At 42.9% G+C, this 22,862-nt stretch overlaps 1 protein-coding gene across 1 annotated transcript in view; it reads left to right on the forward strand.

Moving 5' to 3' along the window:
- The window catches only part of TGFBR3 (transforming growth factor beta receptor 3), a 212,765-nt gene extending 190,309 nt beyond the window's left edge, over positions 1-22,456 (forward strand). The window contains exon 17 of the mRNA XM_075615548.1: positions 15,982-22,456. Coding sequence (XP_075471663.1) covers positions 15,982-16,100 — 119 coding nt within the window. The 3' untranslated portion in view covers positions 16,101-22,456. The remainder of the gene's footprint in view (positions 1-15,981) is intronic.
- Positions 22,457-22,862: the final 406 nt, after the last annotated feature.

A 22,862-nucleotide genomic window follows, 5' to 3' on the forward strand; every position in this document is an offset into this window, starting at 1 on the left:
TGCCTCCAAACTCCTTGAACGTCTTGTTTTCTCTTGCTTGCTCCACTTTCTCAACACCCATTCTCTCCTTGACCCTCTACAATCTGACTTCCGCACTGCTCACTCTACTGAAACAGCCTTTACTAAAATAACCGATGACCTCCATGCTGCCAAAGATAGAGGTCATTACACTCTGCTCATATTACTCGACCTCTGCAGCATTTGACACCGTGGACCAGCCTCTTCTCCTCCACATTCTCCATGCTCTTGGTATTCGCAACAAAGCTCTATCCTGGATCGCCTCTGTGGGGGTACCCCAGGGCTCTGTCCTGGGAACCCTACTCTTTTCTCTTTACACACTCTCTCTAGGTGACCTAATCACATCTTTTGGGTTTAAATATCACCTCTATGCTGACGACACACAAATTTACCTTTCAACCCCTGACCTTACACCTGTTATACAGACAAAAGTTTCTGAATGTCTCTCTGGAATATCATCCTGGATGGCCACCCGCCGACTGAAACTCAACATGGCAAAAACAGAGCTCCTTATACTTCCTCCCAAACCTGGCCCTACTACCGCCTTCCACATTACTGTTGGAAATACGATCATTCATCCAGTAGCCTCAAGCACGCTGCCTAGGGGTCACACTCGATTCCTCTCTCACATTCAAAACGTTTCTAAAACTTGTTGCTTTTCCCTCCGCAATATCACAAAGATACGCCCTTTCCTCTGTTACTCGACTGCTAAAACTCTGAGTCATACCCTCATTTTCTCCCGTCTCGATTACTGCAACCTCCTACTGTCCGGCCTCCCTGCCTCTCACCTGTCTCCCCTACAATCTATCCTAAACGCTGCTGCCAGAATCACTCTACTCTTTCCTAGATCTGTCTCAGCATCTCCCTCATGAAATCCCTCTCCTGGCTTCCGATCAAATCCCACATATTGCACTCATTTCTCCTCCTCACTTTTAAAGCTTTACACTCTTCTGCCCCTCCTTACATCTAAGCCCTAATTTCTCGCTATGCACCATTCCGACTCTTGCGTTCTTCTCAAGCATGTCTTCTTTCTACCCCCTTTGTATCTAAAGCCTTCTCCCGCCTTAAACCTTTCTCACTGACTGCCCCGCACCTCTGGAATGCCCTTCCCTTCAATACCCGACTAGCACCCTCTCTATCCACCTTTAAGACCCACCTTAAGACACATCTGCTTAAAGAAGCATATGAATAGCACTGGATAATCATGGACACATGATACATAAAGCTTGGCCCCCTGCAGACGCACTTACTAGAATTCCCTCTTACTGTCTCTATACGTTCCCCTACCTACCAATTAGATTGTAAGCTCCTCAGAGCAGGGACCCCTCTTCCTTAATGTTACTTTTATGTCTGAAGCACTTATTCCCATGACCTGTTATTTATATTATTTGTTATTTATATGATTACCACGTGTATTACTGCTGTGAAGCGCTATGTACATTAATGGCGCTATATAAATAAAGACATACAATACAATACAACAAGGTGAATAGTTAGCGAGTTTTCATTCTACACTACTTTACGTTGGGCTCTACTGTACAAGCGAGGTGATCCGGTGCATACATAATAACACAATCCATTTGCTTTTGTAACTTCACCATTTCCTTATTTCCAATACACTGAACGTGACACACGTGACAGACTTAACAAACAAACAGACGTGACGTCGGGGTGGAGGGAGGGGGAGATGGGAGGGGAGGGGGGGGGGTCCAGGACGCGACCTTGTTAACTGATGGGCAGGTGCGGCTCTCTTCGTCCATCTCTCTACCGGTAAATTGCTTAAACTAGATTGCCGGGTCTACGGCTCAGCCGCTAGGAGTAGCCCTTCTTCGTTGTGCTCCCTTAAACCTCAAGGTCTCCTGGTCGCTATGTGGTCAAGGATCCATTTAGTCAATGAAGAACGCATTTATAATTATCATTGCAAAATTGTGGTAACATCTACCCCCGGGATGTCTGTCTGGGCCAGCCAAGGCGACCAGACTTTTAGAAAATTTGAGCCGGAGTCATTGACCAGACTCGTCAATTGTTCCATCCGGCACACAAACCAGATTCTGTTCCTGATTTTGGGTAAAATTGGTACATCCGGTTGCTTCCACAATGCTCCGATCTCACATCTGGTGGCGGTTGCTAAATGTGATATCAATATGTGAGTGGCGTTCGACAGCCCCCGGATCCGTCTGCCCACAATGAACAGCCATGGGTCCAGGGTGATCTCCACTCCAATCAATCTTTGCAGCCAATCTCTAATTTCCGCCCAAATCGGAGCCACTCTGGTGCAAGACCACAGCATGTGGCGTAAGTCAGCTCGTTCTCCGCATTGCTTCGAGCAAAGCGGAGAGTAACCTCTGACAAATTTGGCCAATTTTGTTGGGGTGTAGTACCACCGCATTAGGACTTTGTGTGCGTTCTCCTTTAACGTGGTACAGATAGAGCTTTTGGCTGCTGCCTGTAGGATCCTGTCCCAGTCCTCGTCCTCTAATGTCTCCCCTAAGTCGGCCTCCCATTTTCTCATATAACTAAGTCGGGGTTCATCTTTTGTCTCTGGACAGATCACTTCCCTGTACATTCTAGAGGTTAATCTCCTTGTGTCCGTACCTCTGGAACACAGCTGCTCGAAATTTGTTCTCCTGGGCCGAATTGGGGCTTTGTTGTAAAATGCCCTGATCTGGAGGTATCTAAAGAATTCTGTATTAGGCATGTTTTTCTCTTCTTTGATATGGTCAAAAGTTTTGATATGTTGTCTACCTTCCAGATCATTTAGTCTAATATACCCTGATTGAATCCATTTTGCGAAATGTGAACGATCCAGCCCTGGAGCAAAGTCCGGGTTACCCCAAATGGGCGTCATCAAGGAGTTTAGCATTGTGAGAGAACATCTAAATTTGGTAGCCTCCCAAACCTTCAAGGAGTTCAATATAGCCTGTAGCGGAGTCTGAATTCCAAACGTGCTTTTTTTTGGTAACCATATTAAGTTCTGCAGCTCAATGGGCGCACAGCAATCTTTTTCCAGCACCACCCATCTCCGGAGATCCGGGTCTGAGTGCCACAGTACGATTTTGTTCAGTTGGGCTGCTCTGTAATAGGCAAACAGGCAAGGCACCTCCAACCCTCCTCTTGAGGTCGGCCTCCTCAAAATATCTTTTTTTATCCGTGGGCTTTTTTTATTCCAGATACATTTCGTTATTCTAGACTGCAGCGAGAGGATATCATCTTTCAACAGGGGGGTCGGGAGGGCCTGAAAAAGGTATAGCACCCTTGGTAGAAGATTCATTTTAACGCTGTGAATTCGTCCAATCCAAGATATGCCATACTCCTCCCATCTCCTGAGATCCTCCCTCAGTGTCTTAAACAACCTGGGATAATTTGCCTTGTATAATGCTTTGACATCACTTGTTATATATCCCTAGGTATTTGATCATGGAGGGTTGCCAGTTAAAGTTTAATCCAATTAGATTTTCTATTGGTTTGGGCAAATTTATATTGAGGGATTCCGATTTGGCCTGATTAAGTTTGAACCCCGATATTTGTTTAAATTTCCCAAATATTGCGAACACATTGGGCAGGGAGGTGAGAGGTCTGGATAATGTCAATATCACATCATCCGCGTACAGCGCCACTTTGTGTGTCTGTTCTTTTACTGTTATTCCTGACACATATGGGCATAATCTAAAATGTGCCGCCAAGGGTTCGATACAAAGGGCAAACAGCAAGGGGGACAGCGGGCAACCCTGCCTCGTGCCACTGCGGATTTGAAATTGTCCCGAAGGGAACCCCTGATGTCGCACTCTTGCCGCCGGCCCTTCATATAATGCCATAATGGCTCCCAAAAGGCATCCCTCGAAGCCAAATGCCTCCAGTGTCCCCCTCAAGTAGGGCCAATCAATCCTATAGAAGGCTTTTTCTGCGTCCAGACTGAGTACCATCGACTGGATGTTATGTTTTTGGGCCAAATCAATCAGATCAATTACACGTCTGGTATTGTCTGCCGCTTGCCTTCCGCCGATGAACCCTACCTGATCTGGATGAATCAACCTAGGAAGGACGTTACCCACTCTGTTGGCTATAAGTTTTGAGAATATTTTTATGTCCGTATTGATCAAAGAGATGGGCCGGTAGCTCTTACAGTCTGCCGGTTCCTTTCCTCGTTTATAGATCAGGGAGATGGACGCCTGGAGCATCTGCGCTGGGAATGAGGCCCCGTGTAAGACCGAATTAAAGAGTTTTAACATATGTGGTGCTAGTAATTTCAGATATTTTTTGTAGTAGAGGTTTGAAAAGCCATCTGGTCCTGGTGCCTTGGCTGGCTTGAGAGACTTTACAACTGCCGTTAACTCTTCTAAAGAGAAGTCTGTCTGCAGAGCCTCCCTTTCCACCCTGCTCAACTTTGGCAACTTTGGCCTGTTAGAAATTCCCGAAGATTGTCCCTCGTTTTTTGATTGTGTGTGACCTTACCTCCATCATAGAGTGCCTCATAGTAGGATTTGAATTCCTCTACAATTCGCCTAGGGTTCGAGGTAAGCTCCCCCCCCTGCATACGGATAGATTGAATGTGGTAATTTGGGGCTTTATTTCTGAGCTTATTAGCTAAAAGGGTGTCCGGCCTGTTCGTCTTCTCAAAGAACCTACGTTTTGGTCCAACTCCTCTCCTTTTCCGCCTGGGAGGCTAAACGTATATTTAATTGGTGTTTGATATCTGTAATCTCTTTCAGAATAGCGTCTTGCTTTAAGGACTTATGTGTTACAGTGAGTGATGCCAATTTCTCCTGCAACTCCTTAATCTGGCGATCCTGCTCCCTCCGGCGCCTAGCCGCCAGAGACATCAGAGATCCCCTGAGGGTAGCCTTATGTGCCTCCCACAATGTGGAGTGTGATGTCACGCTACCCTCGTTCTCTACAAAATACTCTGTGATTTTGTCTCCTATCTCCTTCATAATGGCTGGAATTTTGAGTAACAGCTCATTAAGTCTCCAGTTTGCTCCAGGTCTGTCTAATGAATTTATCGTGCACTGCAGCTCTATTGGTGCGTGGTCTGACCACGAAATATCGTGTATTCCATATGGGAGACTACCGGGACCAGTCTATTGGATACAAGGAAATAATCTATCCGGCTATATCGGTTATGGGGGTGGGAGTAAAACGTAAAGTCTTTAAACTGCTGATGTTGCTCTCTCCAAATATCTACTAGTTGACAGTCCCTCAGTACTTGGGTAATGTTTAGTACGTCCTGTCTGGGGGGGAAGGTTAGTAGCTGTACACCTATCTAGGTTGGGGTTTAACGTCCTATTGAGGTCCCCAGCTACAATTATATTTCCCTTTGCTATTCTGTGAAGTTTCTGGAAAAAAATGCCGGTGCCGGCTCGCATGGGGGCGTATATAGCTGCCAACGTGAGGGGCTGACCTTGTATGGACCCCACGAGGATGAGGGATCGTCCTTCTTTATCTGCCACCGTTTTGTCTACTTGATATGTTAATTTGTTATGTATTGCAATAGCTACCCCTCTCTTTTTTTCTGTCGCTGAGGCTATATGTACCGTTCTAAAGTCTTTATCCAGAAATTTAGGGAAACTGCCCTTAGAGAAGTGGGTCTCCTGGAGAAAAATAATATCTGTCTTGAGGCGTTTGTACTCTCTGAAGGCTAACTTACGTTTCGCTGGGCTGTTAAAGCCTTTGACATTGTGTGAAATACACCTTATTTCTTTATTCATCATACTTTGTGGGTTCCCTGACTCGCGTGCTTTGTTCGCTGGCTGTTCCGCTTTTTTCCACCGGTTTCTTGTGCCCGACACCGCCTTCTCCGTCGTCTCTGCCGTCATTGTCGCTCTTCCTGGATGGGGGGGGGGGGCGGGTTGGGCTGGGGTAAGGCTGGGCATGACACACAAGGAAAATCTAAGAGGGAAAACACTGGGAAAAACATAACATACATTTAATGACATATAAAACAGTAACAATTTGTCGTCGGCTGCAGGGCCTCCCCGTCCCATAGCCAAGTCAAGCGCCTTTGGGATGGCAACCCTCGTGGTCTCCCGTCTACCACTCTCCTTTGCCCCCCAAAGGACTTTATCAGAGTCCAGGGGGTACCTCCACCCCTGGGCCCGATCGAGACCCATGCTAACTCCGGGGTATGTGTCTCCTCCCTTACCCCGTGTCCGCGCGCATTCTTCACCCCTAGAACTATGGATGGTTAACTTTTAGTTGCCTCAACTTGCCTGTGTTGGCCCTTGGAAGGCTGGCTGCCTCTAACTGTCTTGTGCTGAAGACTTAACTGACAGCCTACCCCCAGATTACTGCCCCGTCCTTTCTATTCTCCCTTCTCTATCTCTCTACATCTGACGAAATTCTGTACTCTCCCTCTCTCTTGTGCCTCCCCTATCTCCGCCACTTAAGAGACCCATCTCCTTCCTCTATTGAGGGCCCCCTCTTGCCAGCGTTCCAACGTATATGTCTTGATCTCCTTTCGACTTCCCTACCACCTATTCTTATTCCCTACTGATCCTTACTAGGGCCTCTCATCTAATTACTCTCCTTCCCCATCTCCCCCTTTACTTCTTCCCTCTGTTGTGTGCGTCCTCCTCCCCCTCTTATGTCCCCTGTCCAGCCCCCTTACTACTTTCCTCGTTATATTCCGTCTCTGCTTTCTCCTTCTCCGCCCCCACCATGTACCCTTTCCACTCTGTTCCGCCGCCTGCATCCGCCCTTTGTCCCTCCGTTCCCCTCTATTATCCCCTCCTGTGCCGTTCTCCACTGCTATCTCTGCTTCCGGCATCAGTAGGGACACTCTCAGGGGGCTTTCTGTGTCCTTCCGCCGCTCTCAGCCATGTCACTGACTATTGGTGTCTGTTCCTGCCTCCAAGATGGCGTCCTCCCGTCTGGCGCCGAAGATGACGGCTTCCGGTTTCTGGCGGCCGCCATTTTGAAGTTGTTCCTGCTGCGTGGAGGTTGGAGCGAGCGCTCTCCTCCCGCCTTTTCCACTCTTCCGGGTCCTGCGTCTCAAGCTGGATGTAGCGAGTTGCCATCATGCCCGTCATCTTCCCCCCTCAACTCAGATGTAGATCAGAGGTAAGTTCTTTGCTTCTTTTTCCACAGGGACCCCCTCTTGCTTCGTAGGTTTTTCTTTGGAGTTCACTGCGGCCCCTCAGGGGGCTATTCTTCCTTTGTCTCCCTGTACCGGGGCTGTATAGTCTATGAGTCCTTGGATTTCAGCCATTTCCTAGGTAAATCAGGCGAGGCAACAATTAACAGAATAACTTTTTATTAACTTTAACACTGCCAAAGTCGCTGCTTTGGGCTCTCACTTCCTGCCTCCGTTGGCTTTAGATGAGCCCGCTCCCCCGCTCCATTCTGGCTCCAGCGTCTCCTCCCTTTCGGTTTCTTCCGCGGGGGTTCCCTTCAGGCCCAGCTTGGCCAGGAACGCCGGATCCTTCATTGTAATGGGCCTCCCGTTCCTCGCCACCATCAGACCGAACGGGAAGGTCCATTTATATCTGACATTCTGGTCCCGTAAGACCTTTGTAATGGGCAGTAGGTTACGGCGTCTCTGTAGGGTGACCGGGGACAGATCTTGAAAGATCATAAGTTTATTTCCTTCGAACTCCATGGTTGTTAAGGCCCTGGTTTGGCGCAGTACTGCCTCCCTGCTGGTGTAGTAATGCAGCCGGAGTATAACGTCCCGGGGCTGCTCTGACTGTGTCGGCCGGGAGCGGAGGGCTCGGTGGCATCGGTCCATGACTCGTGCCTCCGGTGGGCACTCCGGGAGCAGGGACTCCAACCAGCGAGCGACAAATTCCTCGCAGTCTCCTACCTCCTCAGAGACCCCCCTTATATGTATATTATTCCGCTGCTCCCGGTTTTCTGCGTCTTCCTGGCGATCCTTTAGCTCGTCTATCTGCCGCTGGAGTTCTCCTGTTTTCTTGTTGGTTTTTTTCACGACCTTGATGGTTTGATCCACCTTAGTCTCTAATGCGTCTGTACGGGCCCCCAATTTGCCGACTTCCTTCTTCACCTCTCTGATCTCGGCTTGCAGGAGGGACTTCAAGTCATTATATAATCTCTCAAAGTTGCATCTTCTGACCGGCAGAAGAGCTTGGTTGCGGGCCCCTTCCTCCTCTCCCTCCTGCTCTGTGTCAGTGTCAGGGTTTGAAGCCGGCGCCATTTCCCCTGCCGCGCTGCCCGATCCTGCTCCGCTGAAGTAGTCTCCGACATCGGCGAGTTTTGGCTTCTTTTGACCCGCAGGTTTTTTCGGGGCCATCCCTGCACGGTTGGTCAGCGCTGGCCAGCTTTTTTATTCAATTTTGGGTGGTTTTGGGGTGTCTTACACTGTTTTTATTATATGCGCGGTACGGAGCTAAATGCCTAGACTTCCATACCCGTGGCTGTCGCGCATGCGCCTCTCCTTTTTTTTTTTTTTTTTTTTAATACATCGATTCTAAGACGCACCCCGATTTCAGAGATGTGAAAATCGGAAAAAAGGTGCGTCTTAGAATTGAGGAAATAGGGTAATACCCAAATGTGGCTTTACACCCATCCAGACACTACCAAATTCTACTTTCAGGGTGTGGATGTGAGTAATGCCAAGTTTAGGTATTATGACCTAACTAACGTAATAAGTCCCCACGTTACCCTGATACAGAACGTAGTGGCTGTGGGATTTTATGGTAACATCTCACTTGCCTGTCATTACCACGGATGGCCGTTACTTCAATGCCCTTTAGAGGGAAAAACATTGCTTTACGTTCTTTTGAAGATTTTGTGCTGGGGAGTTCAGGAAGATGAGCGCGTTACCTTTGCATTCTAAATTAGATCAAACTTTTTTTTAAATGTCAGTTTACAAATATTTCCAAAATATCTTTAAAAAAATGATACCCCACGATTTATTTATTTTTTAAAATGTGCCAGTCACAGAGATTAAAGTAGTGAAACATACCAAGTACAATTAATGAATTTTGGTCTTTAGTGGCACTTCATCTTTAAGCTAATAAAACCCACATTGACTGCAGCGACATTATTAATTTAAACCTATTATGATATCAGATTCATATGATAGTACTTGGTACTTAAGTGGCATTTTCCAGAAGTCTGAAACTATCCAGAAGGTTTTATTAAAGGCGATTAAAATAAACTGACATGGCAGCAAATTGTATTTGGCAAAAGTATATAAAAGCAGCAAACTTTCCGACTTCCTGGACAGGGAGTAACATTGGCACGCTTCCTAAGTGTGAATAATAAAGTACATATTGTCGCGTCCAGCTTGTTTGTGGACTATACATACTGGACATGTTCATCTCCAGCTACTAACGTCAGGATGTGTACAGTATGCTTTGTTGGAATATCTTGAAAGCAAAACACTACAAAATGATGGGTTGGACAGGGGTTACTTATGTTGGGAGTTACTTATGTTGGGGGTTACTTATGTTGGGGGTTACTTATGTTGGGGGTTACTTATGTTGGGGGTTACTTATGTTGGGGGTTACTTATGTTGGGGGTTACTTATGTTGGGTGTTACTTATGTTGGGTGTTACTTATGTTGGGTGTTACTTATGTTGGGTGTTACTTATGCCGGGGGTTACTTATGTTGGGGGTTACTTATGTTGGGGGCTACTTTTGTTGGGGGCTACTTTTGTTGGGGGCTACTTTTGTTGGGGGCTACTTATGTTGGGGGTTACTTATGTTGGGGGTTACTTATGTTGGGGGCTACTTATGTTGGGGGTTACTTATGTTGGGGGTTACTTATGTTGGGGGTTACTTATGTTGGGGGTTACTTATGTTGGGGGTTACTTATGTTGGGGGTTACTTATGTTGGGGGTTACTTATGTTGGGGGTTACTTATGTTGGGGGTTACTTATGTTGGGGGTTACTTATGTTGGGGGTTACTTTTGTTGGGGGTTACTTTTGTTGGGGGTTAGGGTTATGCTCCAATCGCAGACAAATCAAATACAGCAAAACAAAGGAAAAGAAAAAGCCTGAACATAACGTGAACACTGGCAACATCCTCACGAAACTTACTACAGAAATTCAATATTAAATAACTTTCACTATAGTTCAGCAAAAAGTTACCTTCCATCCAAAAGTTCACGTAACGCTGAAAGTCAGTGGGCATTGCAAGTTTCAAATAGTTGTGATTACCTTTGCATTCTAAATTAGATCAACAATTTAAAAAAAAATTTAACTCGCAGGGCTGCTTTTTTCAAAATAGTGAATTTTATACAATTTGGGTCGTTTTTGCATTGGTCACCACAAGTTTGATGTAAATTTATTTATATATTTTTTGTGGAAAGTTTGATCGAAATTGCGGCAAAGCAAATCTCTGCAATTTCGTTCATCTACCTCCCAACAATTACAAAATATATATGCATCAATAAATACTGTACACACAAAAAACAGGCGCTCCTTGTCTTATTTAGTGATCAATATCAGTGGGTGACAGTGTATAAATTTGCAATCAATTATATAATAACGTGCTCATGGCTCAAAAAACAAAATGAGCCCCTCGAGGCTCTAAGTGACCATATGTGGGAGCACTAAATGCGCTCTGCCAATCAGATGTAAACCGTGTGACAAAAAGGTGATCGTGAGGATTAACGCGTACTCAGATACACCTTAACCATCTGTAATGGATAGGAAATAAGGGTAAACAGGACTGTATCGCAGGATCCTAGAGGCGGATTCTCTCGTGCACTGCTCTGGTAAAGAGAGAGAAAAGAGGCACACTGTGCAAATGAATAAGCTTTTATACAGGGAAAGGAACGCAGTTCTCTGTATACTGATTCTTCCCCAGATCTTTACAGTATACGGGTACAAATTACAGCTCGTGGAATTTTCAGGGGTTTGTAGTCGCCCGCGAGGATGCGAGGAAGCTGCGAAGCGCGCTCAGACTGAGGCCAGCGCAGACGTTGTGTTCCTGTGCGCCTCCTCTCTCTTCCACGCATATCCCGCAGCTGATTGCACCGGAGTGCACGAGAGAATCCGCCTCTAGAATCCTGCGATACAGTCCTGTTTTCCCTTATTTCCTATCCATTACAGATGGTTAAAGTGTATCTGAGTACGCGTTAATCCTCACGATCACTTTCTCAGTCACTTTTTTGTTACACTGTGTTTTTACATGTGATTGCATCTAGTGCTCCCCACATATTGTTCACCAATAAATACATAGAACATTGATCAAAAAGAATCCACTGGTGCTGTGGTCTCAGTGGCACTCGTAGGGTTAAAGGGAGATAAGTGAGTATACCGGGACGCGGGGCGGCGTTGATACCGGTTATCATGCTCCCAGCGCTTCGCGTTCCTGCTCCTTTGGACGCCACTTCTATATAAAGTAAGGTGCTAAATCTTCATTGTCAGGGTCCGAGATCCACATTCTCAGCGGCCACTGAAATATTGATTTTCCAGCACGTGCATAACTTGGGTTTAGCAGAACACACCTGGATGGAAACTGCTCCAACCTGACTGATACTGAACTGAAGGATATAGGAGATTGGGAGCCGCATACCCTCAGGAAACCTCTATTCTGTATCCAATTTCTCAAATATTCATATTGAAACTGCAAGTTTGGTGTATTTTGTTTTTGTTCTGGCCACACCTTTTTATTATTATGTGTGTTTTTACTGTATAGATGTATGTAAATAATATACTAAAATACTTTTTTTTTTTTTACCGTGCTGTAGAAAATGTAAATACCTGTAACATTGTGAGGGCTAAAGCCTTTCCGTGGGCACTGACTGTTGAATAAGTATCCACATTATTGCAAGGAATCTGAGTTCATGTTAATGCTTAGATGGTGTGGGTAGCTACTCTCTCCTTATCTCTGGCTTCTCCCTGGTTAGAATTAACTATTCTAAATAATAGGTTTTTCCATAAACAGTATTTTCTTATTTGTATTCTTTTGTTGAGGTTCTTGGCACTCTTGAAATGTTTTTTTTAATGGAATTTCCATACAGCGGGATACAGCTATGTGCCCATTGACTTCTCAGTATGCATTTAGTTAGTTCCAAAAACATTCTTTAGGATGACTTGAAATGCAATGCTCAGTGGGCAAAGTATGAGACTACCAAGTGACACAGAGTATCGATACGTGACTATTATTTCTCATTTCGTACTGTGACTGCTTTTTATAAACCAACTTACAGCTCCACTTTCTTTTCAAAGAAAAAAGGATTTTTTTTTCCTCAGGTGTTCTATTTTTTGTTTTTTATGATGTAAACATTGTATAAATGTAACATTCCGGGACAGAAACCTTTGCCCCAGGGATTAACAGGTTTAGAATGTCTTAAATCATGGCACTGTACAACTACTTTTTAAACCAATTTGACCACTGGTAGTGGTCACAGGTCCATTCCTTAACAGTGACACAGCCACTAAAGTGTGAATTTCTTTCCTTCCTTTTTAAATTGTTTCATAGCCATGTGTAAATGTTTCACCTTAGTTCTGCATATACTGTATATATAACATATGGGGTATGGAGCCATGTACTGGGGCGAGAAAATGTTTGTGAACCCCGTAGGATTTATACACATTTCAAACCTAAAATGTTATTAGATCCTAATCTAACTCCTAATAATAGATTAAAAAAAATAACTGGGTGGGTTGGTTCTGTGTGCGGATCACCGCAGGGTGCAGGGATAGAGGAGAACATAGTGCAGAGCCGTCTGAAAAAAGCCTTTATATAGAAAGCAGATTAAAATGTTCTCACATTTGGTACATTATAAAAAGGCACATAGTAAGGACAAAAAGGCTCATCGGGCGCCCCGTGGGCATCGGGCGCCCCGTGGGCATCGGGCGCCCCGTGGGCATCGGGCGCCCCGTGGGGATGGGGCGCCCCGTGGGCATCGGGCGCCCCGTGGGCATCGGGCGCCCCGTGGGGATCGGGCGCCCCGTGGGGATCGCGCGCCGCGGCTTTGCTGTCTCTACCGCAGTCGACACTTCGGCTCTTCCTGGTGTCTTGCGGCTTGGACTCCTGACGAAGCTGAGGATCAGTGACACACGTTGAGCCGGACCTATTCCAGGAGCTGGGAGCGCGCCATCCATTGTGGGGGGGTTGCCGGATGCTGTTGGACGCAAACGGCAGTGATGTGATAAGTGGGACACAATAACTGCTTTTCTGAGGTCCACAGAGATTTCTTTTGATTGCGGCATGACAGATTTCCATACACCCATATAGTGAAAAACAAAGTTTCTGATATTTATATAGGGAGGGGCCTCCTAAACTCACACCGGAAGAGCCACCTAATTATTTAAACACGTTATTCTAATTGTCCCCTTTAATTTAGCGCATAAACCAGGGTTTCACTTTTGCACATACTCTGACTCTTAATTACTCATTGTTTGTCTAATTTATACATAATTTTGTTTCAAAAGACATGGATTTGGTTACTATAAACCCTATTGGATGTTTAAGAAATGACTGGTTTTGATTCTAGGAGGTTATCATGGAAAAACGATGGAATTTACCTATTTCTCATTGGGGTTCACAAACGTTTTCACAACTGTACTGTGTGTAATTGCTTGGTTTGTAAAATGAGTGACACTAATGTTGTAATAAGACCTTCATGCAGAGAATCTTATCCCGTTCTGCATTCTGCTTTCTTGGCACAGATGTTACGGGGCCATGAAAGGGGAAAGGAACTTGTAGTTGTTCCTGTATTTAGATGGTAACAGTGTCCTCCTGTCTTCTTTACATAGAGAAACGCACTGTAGGTCATTCCAACACTGACAGGCTGCAGGAGAAGAACTTGGGGTGTTATCCAAATGTCTTCCAGTGCTTCAGAAAAACCTGCATTAACACACAAGCAGATGGAGGTACCTTATCATAATGTCACACTAGTATTTTGCACAACAATAAATAATTTACAAGGTCAACTGAGAAACTAGAGTATTTGCAAATAGAATTACGTTTTTAAAAAAAATGTAAACGTAATGCTATTTGAAAATACTCCGTTGACCTTGTAAATTATTTATTGTTGTGCAAAATACTAGTGTGACATTATGATAAGGTACCTCCATCTGCGTGTGTGTTTATGCAAGTTTTTCTGAAGCACTGGAAGACATTTGGATAACACCCCAAGTTCTTCTCCTGCAGCCTGTCAGTGTTGGAATGACCTACAGTGCGTTGCTCTACATCAGCGGTGCGCAAACTGGGGGTGCCCGAGACTTTTCTGAGGGGGGCGCGGCTTTTAAAAGTCCAGTGCTGAGAGCGTGAGGCCTCTGTAAACTTACCAGGCTCTGGTCACGCATCTCTATGACAACGCGACGTCAAATGACACCTGTTGCCATGGAGACGTGACATCAAATGATGCCGCCGGTCACGTGACGTCACATGACCCTGCAGCATCATTTGATGCATCATTAGACGGGGGGGGTGCGACCGAGGAGGGAGCAGGTAGGGGGGGCACAGGCGCGGGGAGTTTGCGCACTGCTGCTCTGCATCATGTTTTACTTTGAAATATAATTGTGAGTATATATTTAATGTAGACCGCGTGTGTTTAGCAAATACTCAATACTCTCTTAGAAACTGTGTTTTTGGAGTTTATTTCAAGCGCTAACTATGATCAGCGCCCACTTAGCAATATGGTAGAAACAAGTTTGATGGTTTTTTTCTTGTCGGTCCATTTGAATCCTTTGGATAAATTCAAGTCACACTGACTTTTTGGTAAAATTAGAGCAATAATCTGGGTTCATTCCATATCTTCTTTTAAAATGAGGAGCTTTGCAGAGCTGGAGCTGCTTAAAACAATTAGTGTAAAAAAAGGGTAAGGAAAATGAGGTAGTATGGCACCTTTTATTGGACAAACAAGTGTACACGATTTTGAACCTCACTGGCTTCTTCAGGATTGTCTGTGAAGTTGGAAAGATTTACACTTAACTTTTGTTGGTCCAATAAAGGTATGATCCTATCTATTTTTCCTTTTTTTGCATTAATAAGGGAACAATACGGCTCAAATTCTTTTTGTTTGGGGGCTTGGGGGGGAGGTGGAGAGTTGGTGCAACCTACAGTAATTGTTAATCTGACTTCAATTTTGAATGACATCTTTTGTAGTGAGATTGCATTGCCCACCTCCCTGGTTAGAAAGGCTTTGGTACTCTTCTTTTCATTCTCTAGTCTATTCATTCCATTGGAAATTACAAGACTTTGAGGGGGCTTTGAAGTAAGGGATTTGTCATTTGACCGAACTAAGATCGAATGACATCTCTGCCCTGAATATATTCATTGATAGAGCACACAACCGAAGTAAGGACTCAGCAGGCAAAACATTACTGAAACATTTTTATTTACTTATCTAAGTGGTATAAAGGGAAGTGTTATTTCAGCATTCAACAGGAAAAAATATGTTTTTATTCAACATGAAAACGATCCAAAAAGAGCATGCCAAGACACGCTCGTAAATACCTGTGTTGCTCAAAAAACGATGATTACTGATAACTTCTTAGTCAAGCAATTAATACGTTTTAATGCAGCTTTTTAACTTGAGCAAATATATTTATTCATTAGAAACATTTCAATGAAAACCATCAGTCAATTCTGCACTGGGGAAAAAAGTTGCAAAACTTTGATATCCTTCCCCAACCAAATATCTAAGTACACATACAAACGAAAATATATAATAATAGTAACTTTATTTATATAGCGCTTTTCTCCCAATGGGACTGAAAGCACTTCACAGTTACAGTATATACTTGATTGTCACAGTTACAGTATATACTTGATTGTTACAGTATATACTTGATTGTTACAGTTACAGTATATACTTGATTGTCACAGTTACAGTATATACTTGATTGTTACAGTATATACTTGATTGTTACAGTATATACTTGATTGTTACAGTATATACTTGATTCACAGTTCCTTTGCACATACTTTGAGTTAACTTGTTTGATGGAAATATTGTCTAATGTCCATTTGCTTTGCTTCCGCAATATAAATGGTCTCAAATCCACATGTCAAAACTAATGAGAAATCTTTGGCCTTTTTAGGTGATACAGTGGGACGGCAGCAGGTTCCCACATCGCCAGCAGCGTCAGAGAACAGCAGTGCTGCGCACAGCATCGGCAGCACACAAGGCACCCCCTGTTCCAGCAGCAGTACTGCCTAGCCAACCCTACAGAAACACTGACGTCAATGTTAAGGGCAGAGGTCAACGTGACTGTTGACATTAGCTCTCTAGCTGGAAGGATTCATTTGGTTCCTTTCTAAAAGGGAAAAGGGATCTCAGTATAACATCGCCTGGTTTAATTTTTCTGGTTAAACAGTCTTTTTGGGTCTGTCCAGAAATGGGAAAAACCACTAATTATGCAGTATACAGGTCTGCAACATGGGCTCCTTTGCTCTCAAAGTGAAGTATATGCCAGTTTTGAAATGCTGCTTTTATTCTGTTCAACTTGTATTTGGGTTCCTTGGCTTTGTACAAAACACAAACCAAAAAAAAAACATTTAGAAAGATGGAAAGTCGCGGTGATGCTGTGTACATAGAATCAGAAAGCAACTATGGAAGCCCCAATACTGCATAGCATATATTTAGCCAATAAAAAGCAGCACTTTGTGTGTTTCTTTTATAGCTGCTTTTCCTATTCTATATGCAACATCGGTGTATTTTGTATTGCATTGGCTAGGTGTGTTTAGTTCTTTGTGTAAGCAGCATTTCTTTATGTGCAATGGACCAATATTATCCAAAGTGCAGACTCTGAAGCATCTGCCGATTCCAGTGACATGTAACATGAGCAGCATCCAGTGACATGTAACATGAGCAGCATCCAGTGACATGTAACATGAGCAGCAACCAGTGACATGTAACATGAGCAGCATCCAGTGACATGTAACATGAGCAGCAACCAGTGACATGTAACATGAGCAGCATCCAGTGACATGTAACATGAGCAGCATCCAGTGACATGTAACATGAGCAGCATCCAGTGACATGTAACATGAGCAGCAACCAGTGACATGTAACATGAGCAGCAACCAGTGACATGTAACATGAGCAGCACATTGTGTCTATGTGAATGCAACGGCAAGTCTGAGAGATGCAGCTCTGTTTAATGAGTGAGAGATGCAGCTCTGTTTAATGAGTGAGAGATGCAGCTCTGTTTAATGAGTCTGAGAGATGCAGCTCTGTTTAATGAGTGAGAGATGCAGCTCTGTTTAATGAGTCTGAGAGATGCAGCTCTGTTTAATGAGTCTGAGAGATGCAGCTCTGTTTAATGAGTCTGCCGGCTGCGCTTGGGAAAACACTCTGCTCATCTAGTGTCTGTTGCTGAGAGAAGATTTCCAAATATCTTCTCTTTCCAGTTTTTATTGTAGCGATACACATGTTTCTTTTTAAATGATTTGTTGTTGTTGAAGTTTTCCTAGGCAGAGAATCGGGGATACTCTGCTCCTTTCTGATGCCAGGGATGGCTGCAGCCTATTGCAGAGCAATAAGTTGCAGGCTTATCCTTCTAAGAAGGGGTTAAGTGAATGGATTGTAGGTATATAAAACTACCTGTAGGATGGATTGATTGAATGTATATAAAGAACCTTGAATATTGGCCAAACAAGGCAATTGTGGTAGGATGTTTAAGGATTATCATACCTGCCACCTAACTCGGGTGTGATAATGATCCAGTCCAAATTCTGATTTTCCATTTGCTTAACTATTAGATTGATTTTTATTCTGTTGATTTTAACAAGAAAAGAAGCATACAAGTTGATATGCAATAACAACGGTTCAAAGATCGGATAAACCATTGAAAAAACACACACGTGTTGTGAAAGAATATTGATCATATATGAACTGCGATCATTAAACTTAGAATTGGTGTTCAACCAAATGGGTTAAGAAATGTAAACATACTTTGCTATATCCCAAAGTGGAAAGAGACGATGTACAGTATACAGAGAAGGTATTGGAATAGATACATACAATCAGCAGAAGCTTCTATAATAATAATGAAAGGATATCCACATCTCCGCACTATTGTATGTATATCTTTATTTGTATAGTGCCAGCTGTATACACAGCACTCCCCAGCAGTAATAGACAGAGCGACATAGGGGACACAATGGGAAAAAGTGCTTCAAACAAAAGATCTTCCAATCTTCAGCATCTAAATACGGTATCTATTATTGTAATGTAATAAGAGATGTAATATGCTGAAAGGGAGCCCTGGATCATTATCACACTCTTGATTTGGAGTTCTTTGACTGGTGTGGCATTTTTCTGGCACTTAGCTGAGAAGATTTGTGCCGACTTTATTATGGAGGTTTCAGTGTCACATGGGCCTGTGACACATTGTGTCCAGCGTGTTCTTGGTCCACCTGGATGCCTCTACACTTTCTTGGTCAAGGATATTTCATTTCCACCATCTGCATTTATCTCTTTTCATCCTGATGACAAAGGTCAATGTGAAACCGTCCAGTAGTTTTCTATTTCAGAATTGATAGCAATCTTTCCATCGTTAATAGGAGTCCCTAACGCAAGTAGCTTGCATAGTATATCTATATCATGCAAGAAAATACTTATATTCATCACTATGAGCTGCCTGTCACCACGTCTGATTACATCTTCCAGGACGTGAGTGGGTATCGCCTCCTGCACCCTAAGTAGAGATTGGCGAATCCGTTGAAATTTGATTTGCGTTTTTTTTTATGTTTTTTTATAATTTCAGGGAAAATTCAAAAAAATTGCAAACATGGTTCAAATTTCTTTCCAATATAGTTTTTTGCGAACTTTCCATTGTAAGCAAAAATTCTCCTTCCAAACTTTTGCTAATATAGTAATCAAACGTAAAAAAAACCAAGAGGTGTTTATTTTTTTTAACAAATTTTTTAAAAATGCAGAAAAAACATTTTTGCAGTGAACTCTAATTTTTGTCCAAATATGCACCCATCTCTAACTCTAAGCTCACCTTTAGCAGAATAATGGTTTACAAACCTGCAAACCTTTACTTTGAAATTATTGTTTAATTTTAGATTCACCTCTACTATATTTCAGTGCTAATTACACACGTGGAAAAGAAATTACTTGTTACATTGATTAAAACGGTTTAAGTCAAACCGCATTGACATTCTCATGTAGCCATGCTATTTCTCTTTCTGGTTGGACTGAACAGTTTTTATGTAAACAAATACAGTGTGTGTGTGTGTGTGTGTGTGTGTGTGTACACGTATGTACTGTATTTGTTTACATAAAACTGTTCAGTCCAACCAGAAAGAGAAATAACACACACATATATATATATATATATATATATATATATATATATATATATATATATATATATATATATATTACACACACACACACACACACACACACATCTGTATCTGTGATCAGCAGCTAACCACTTATGAGAAATGAACATGGGATCATCTGTAATGAGCCCACACAACTGTTATTTGAACGGTAGTACTACTATTACCTGAGGTTTTCACTGAGAAATCTGTGATCAGGATGATTTAGAAAAAAGGTAGGAGGTATACAAAGAGATACACTTTGACGAGGCCCCTATGTAATGTGCTATGAAGCAGTCTCCTTGCTGCCCTTACCCTATTCCTTTTTTTCAGGACGGTAACAGTTTGGTCCTGTAGAGATGAACTGCGTTATTTTCAGCTTCTGGGACCCCTGTTCTCGACGTACTTACTATTGAAGTTACCGTTATTCCGGGTTTTTAAAGGGGATTGAAATGGACATCCGATAGGAAGCCGCCACCACTAATGTTGCAGTCGCCTTTTGGCTTGATATTTTGCAGCCATTTTGTTTCCCCTAAGGGAGATTTAAACCCGGTAACTTCACAGGTAAGAATCTCTGGTACCGGGGGGTCACCGGAGTTCGGAATAATGGCGTTAGGCGCAGGGGGGGGGGGGGGGAAGAGCCTGGGAAGTGGCCCAGGTGAGTGAAAGTGCTGCTTTATTTTAGTGTTTTCAACCTGTTCATGCTGAGAGTTTTATTAAAGCAACAAAGTAAATAAGCTAAAAGCTTCCTGTGTGTTGGACAGGGACGCGCTTCGCCTTACCTGCAGCTGAATGTAATTTACAAGCATATTCTTTGTACAAAAATCTTTAAATTGTCTTCAGAGAAGATAAGAGTCTTTACTATACCTATAGCTATATTTTACTACATTATGTATAAAGATTATATTTAAATGTTTTAAGATAAATGTAAGTTACTCTATAAGATTGTTTTTCATTCCTGTTACTGTGAATTGTAACACCCCGTGTGTTCTCCCGTTTTACTCATTCCATCTCCGACTCGTGTGTCCTCGGAAAACAAGCGTTTGTGTATGGGCTGGATTCAGAATATCCGTAAACACATTAAATGTATATTTTTGAGAGAAAATTGTTTATATTATCAATAATTTACTTTAACTATAATATATCTACAAATTTATATTTACAGACTTTTAAAAAAAAAAGTGTATATTCTTATATTCTAATTATGTACGGACAGTCACTTTATATTACTGTGCGTGTGCGTGTGCGTGTGCGTGTGCGTGCACTGAACTGCCAGCTACCTAAGGAATATTATGTACCTCTCATGTCAGTTTCAGTGTTTGTAGAATCAACAGTCTGATTAAAAATGATTTCACATTCATACAAATCATAAGTAAATATAAAGTCACTTCAATCAGCAGTAATAGAGAATAGAAAGCACACACGTGGGGTTTGGTGATAATCTGTTCTTTTTTCCCCTTGCAGTTTCTATCTGTATTGCCTTTAAATTAGGGCTATTGTGTGTTTGTCCTGCAGGTTTGATATGGCCTTGCGATGTATGCTTTAGGATTAATGCAGCAGTTCAAGCAATATCCTACGTGTGTGGTTTCTTTAATAAATCAGTTCTATACTATGACAAAATACTTGTAGCATTTAAAAAAAATGTTTTAAATACATTTTTAATGTTTTAATGTAGGAAGCATTTCCATAGTGACAGCCCCCTTCCCCTTCTGATTGGCTCCGGCTCTTGAGCCCTGACCTCTCTCTAGCAGTGCACCAATTGTATCTAGTAACTGCCCAGTCAATCATATTCCAGGAATACATTCCCAGAATGCTGTGCAAGAACTGAATTAAATAACCCGGAGCAAGCGATCGATTACAGGAGAACGGATTGATCTGCAGCTTCGCTAATCACTTGTCAGTGCGCAGATTGTATTGATGCACATATTGATCTGCAGATTAGCTAATCACTTGTCAGTGCGCAGATTGTATTGATGCGCATATTGCATGGGATTTGTTTTAAATTTAAATTAAAAAAAACGGCAGCTTGAACTGCAGCTTTAATAGAGGATTGTAATCAAGAGGAGCAAATGATCATACTGCGATCATACCAAACCTGCACAACATTTACTAGCAATGGAGATTAAAAGTTTTTTACCTGTAGTTCTGCCGTCCGTGTCGTGCAGCAACTTACTTACGCAGTGGAAAGCAGAAAATAAAACCATTCTATGGGGACTAACACCCTCCCCCCCCTCTCCCCTCTCCCATCCCCGCCCCTCTCCCCCCCTCTCCCCTCCCGCCCCTCTCCCCCCCCTCTCCCCTCCCGCCCCTCACCCCTCTCCCCCCTCTCCCCACCCCTCCCCCCTCTCCCCTCACTCCTCCCCCCCATCTCCCCCCCGCCCCTCCCCCCCTCTCTCCCCCTCGCCCTCCCCCCCACACTTTTGCCTTGGTGTTACTGCCAGGAGACTTGGATGCTCAGCTCCCAGTGTATGTTCTTCCAACTAAAACATGCCCATGATGGAGAAATCGCTCCTAAAGACGACTGTTCAAGTTCCACTGACATGACAGACAATTAGATATTGTATTTGTCTTTGAACCTCTCTTCTGAACTGTCCTATTCATTGTGGATTCCTAAAGATAATCCTATTTCTCATTTAATCATGTTTCATGCAGAATTTCTTGGTCCTCCCAGATATGTAGGTGTCTGAAATTAAAGCTGCATTTACTGTCCAGTATTGGCAAGATGAGTAAATGTTTTAACCCTACTTTTGGTTTCAGGAATCTATTAGATAAGCAATTGGATTTCTTTATCAATTCTTTCTGCAAATATTCATGTCTGTTAGGAAGTACAAAATGGCAATATTTCCCAACTTGAACGTTTTCTGCCATGTACATTTCTGCTAATCTTTAGTATGTAACCTACCTCATTGTTCAAAAGGAGCATTTACAATTCTAATAATGCGTTCACAATAATCATGTTGTGTTGGCAAAATTATAATAACCATTAATAGAATGTGAACCTGGTATTTCCACCCAAATCTATCAATTCATACTATATACAATGTATCTGAACTTTGAACATGCAGTATTTTAGTACAAAATGTAACAGAAGCCTCGTGCAGCCGGCTAGTTTGAGCAGCCTTTGTGCACAGTATTATTCTCCCTATTCCAACACAGTTTTTTAACGTATGTTGTGTACAGGTCTGCTTAGTGTGTACTGTGTCACTTTCTTTTGTGCATAATAAAGATATATATATATAACTAGTTGTACATTGTTTTTGTAAATCAGCTTTGGTTGGAAATGTATTGACCTTTTTCAATAGCACAATAAGCGTTTGGGTTTAGTAACATCCCACAGTATGCATAAATTCACATTTCAATGCCCGAGAGAGAACCTGATTAATGAGTAATTATGATGTACTGTGTGACTGCTTTATCGCCCTCAGGATGTATCAGTTGTTCATTAAATGATCATGACATAACGATCTTAGTAGCCATCTCATCATTGCTTTCTCCAGCAAACCGAGTGGCTACCACAAGTTGTTTGACTTTGCAATTTGAGACACAGGAAAAGTTTAGTCAAGATAATTAGACAAATAATATATATCCAAAATGTCAATATGCAACCGTTTTTAGCTAAATATTAGATGGGTTCTGCAAATCCAAA

Source organism: Ascaphus truei, chromosome 10 (genome assembly GCF_040206685.1).
Source record: "Ascaphus truei isolate aAscTru1 chromosome 10, aAscTru1.hap1, whole genome shotgun sequence".
NCBI lineage: Eukaryota > Metazoa > Chordata > Amphibia > Anura > Ascaphidae > Ascaphus > Ascaphus truei.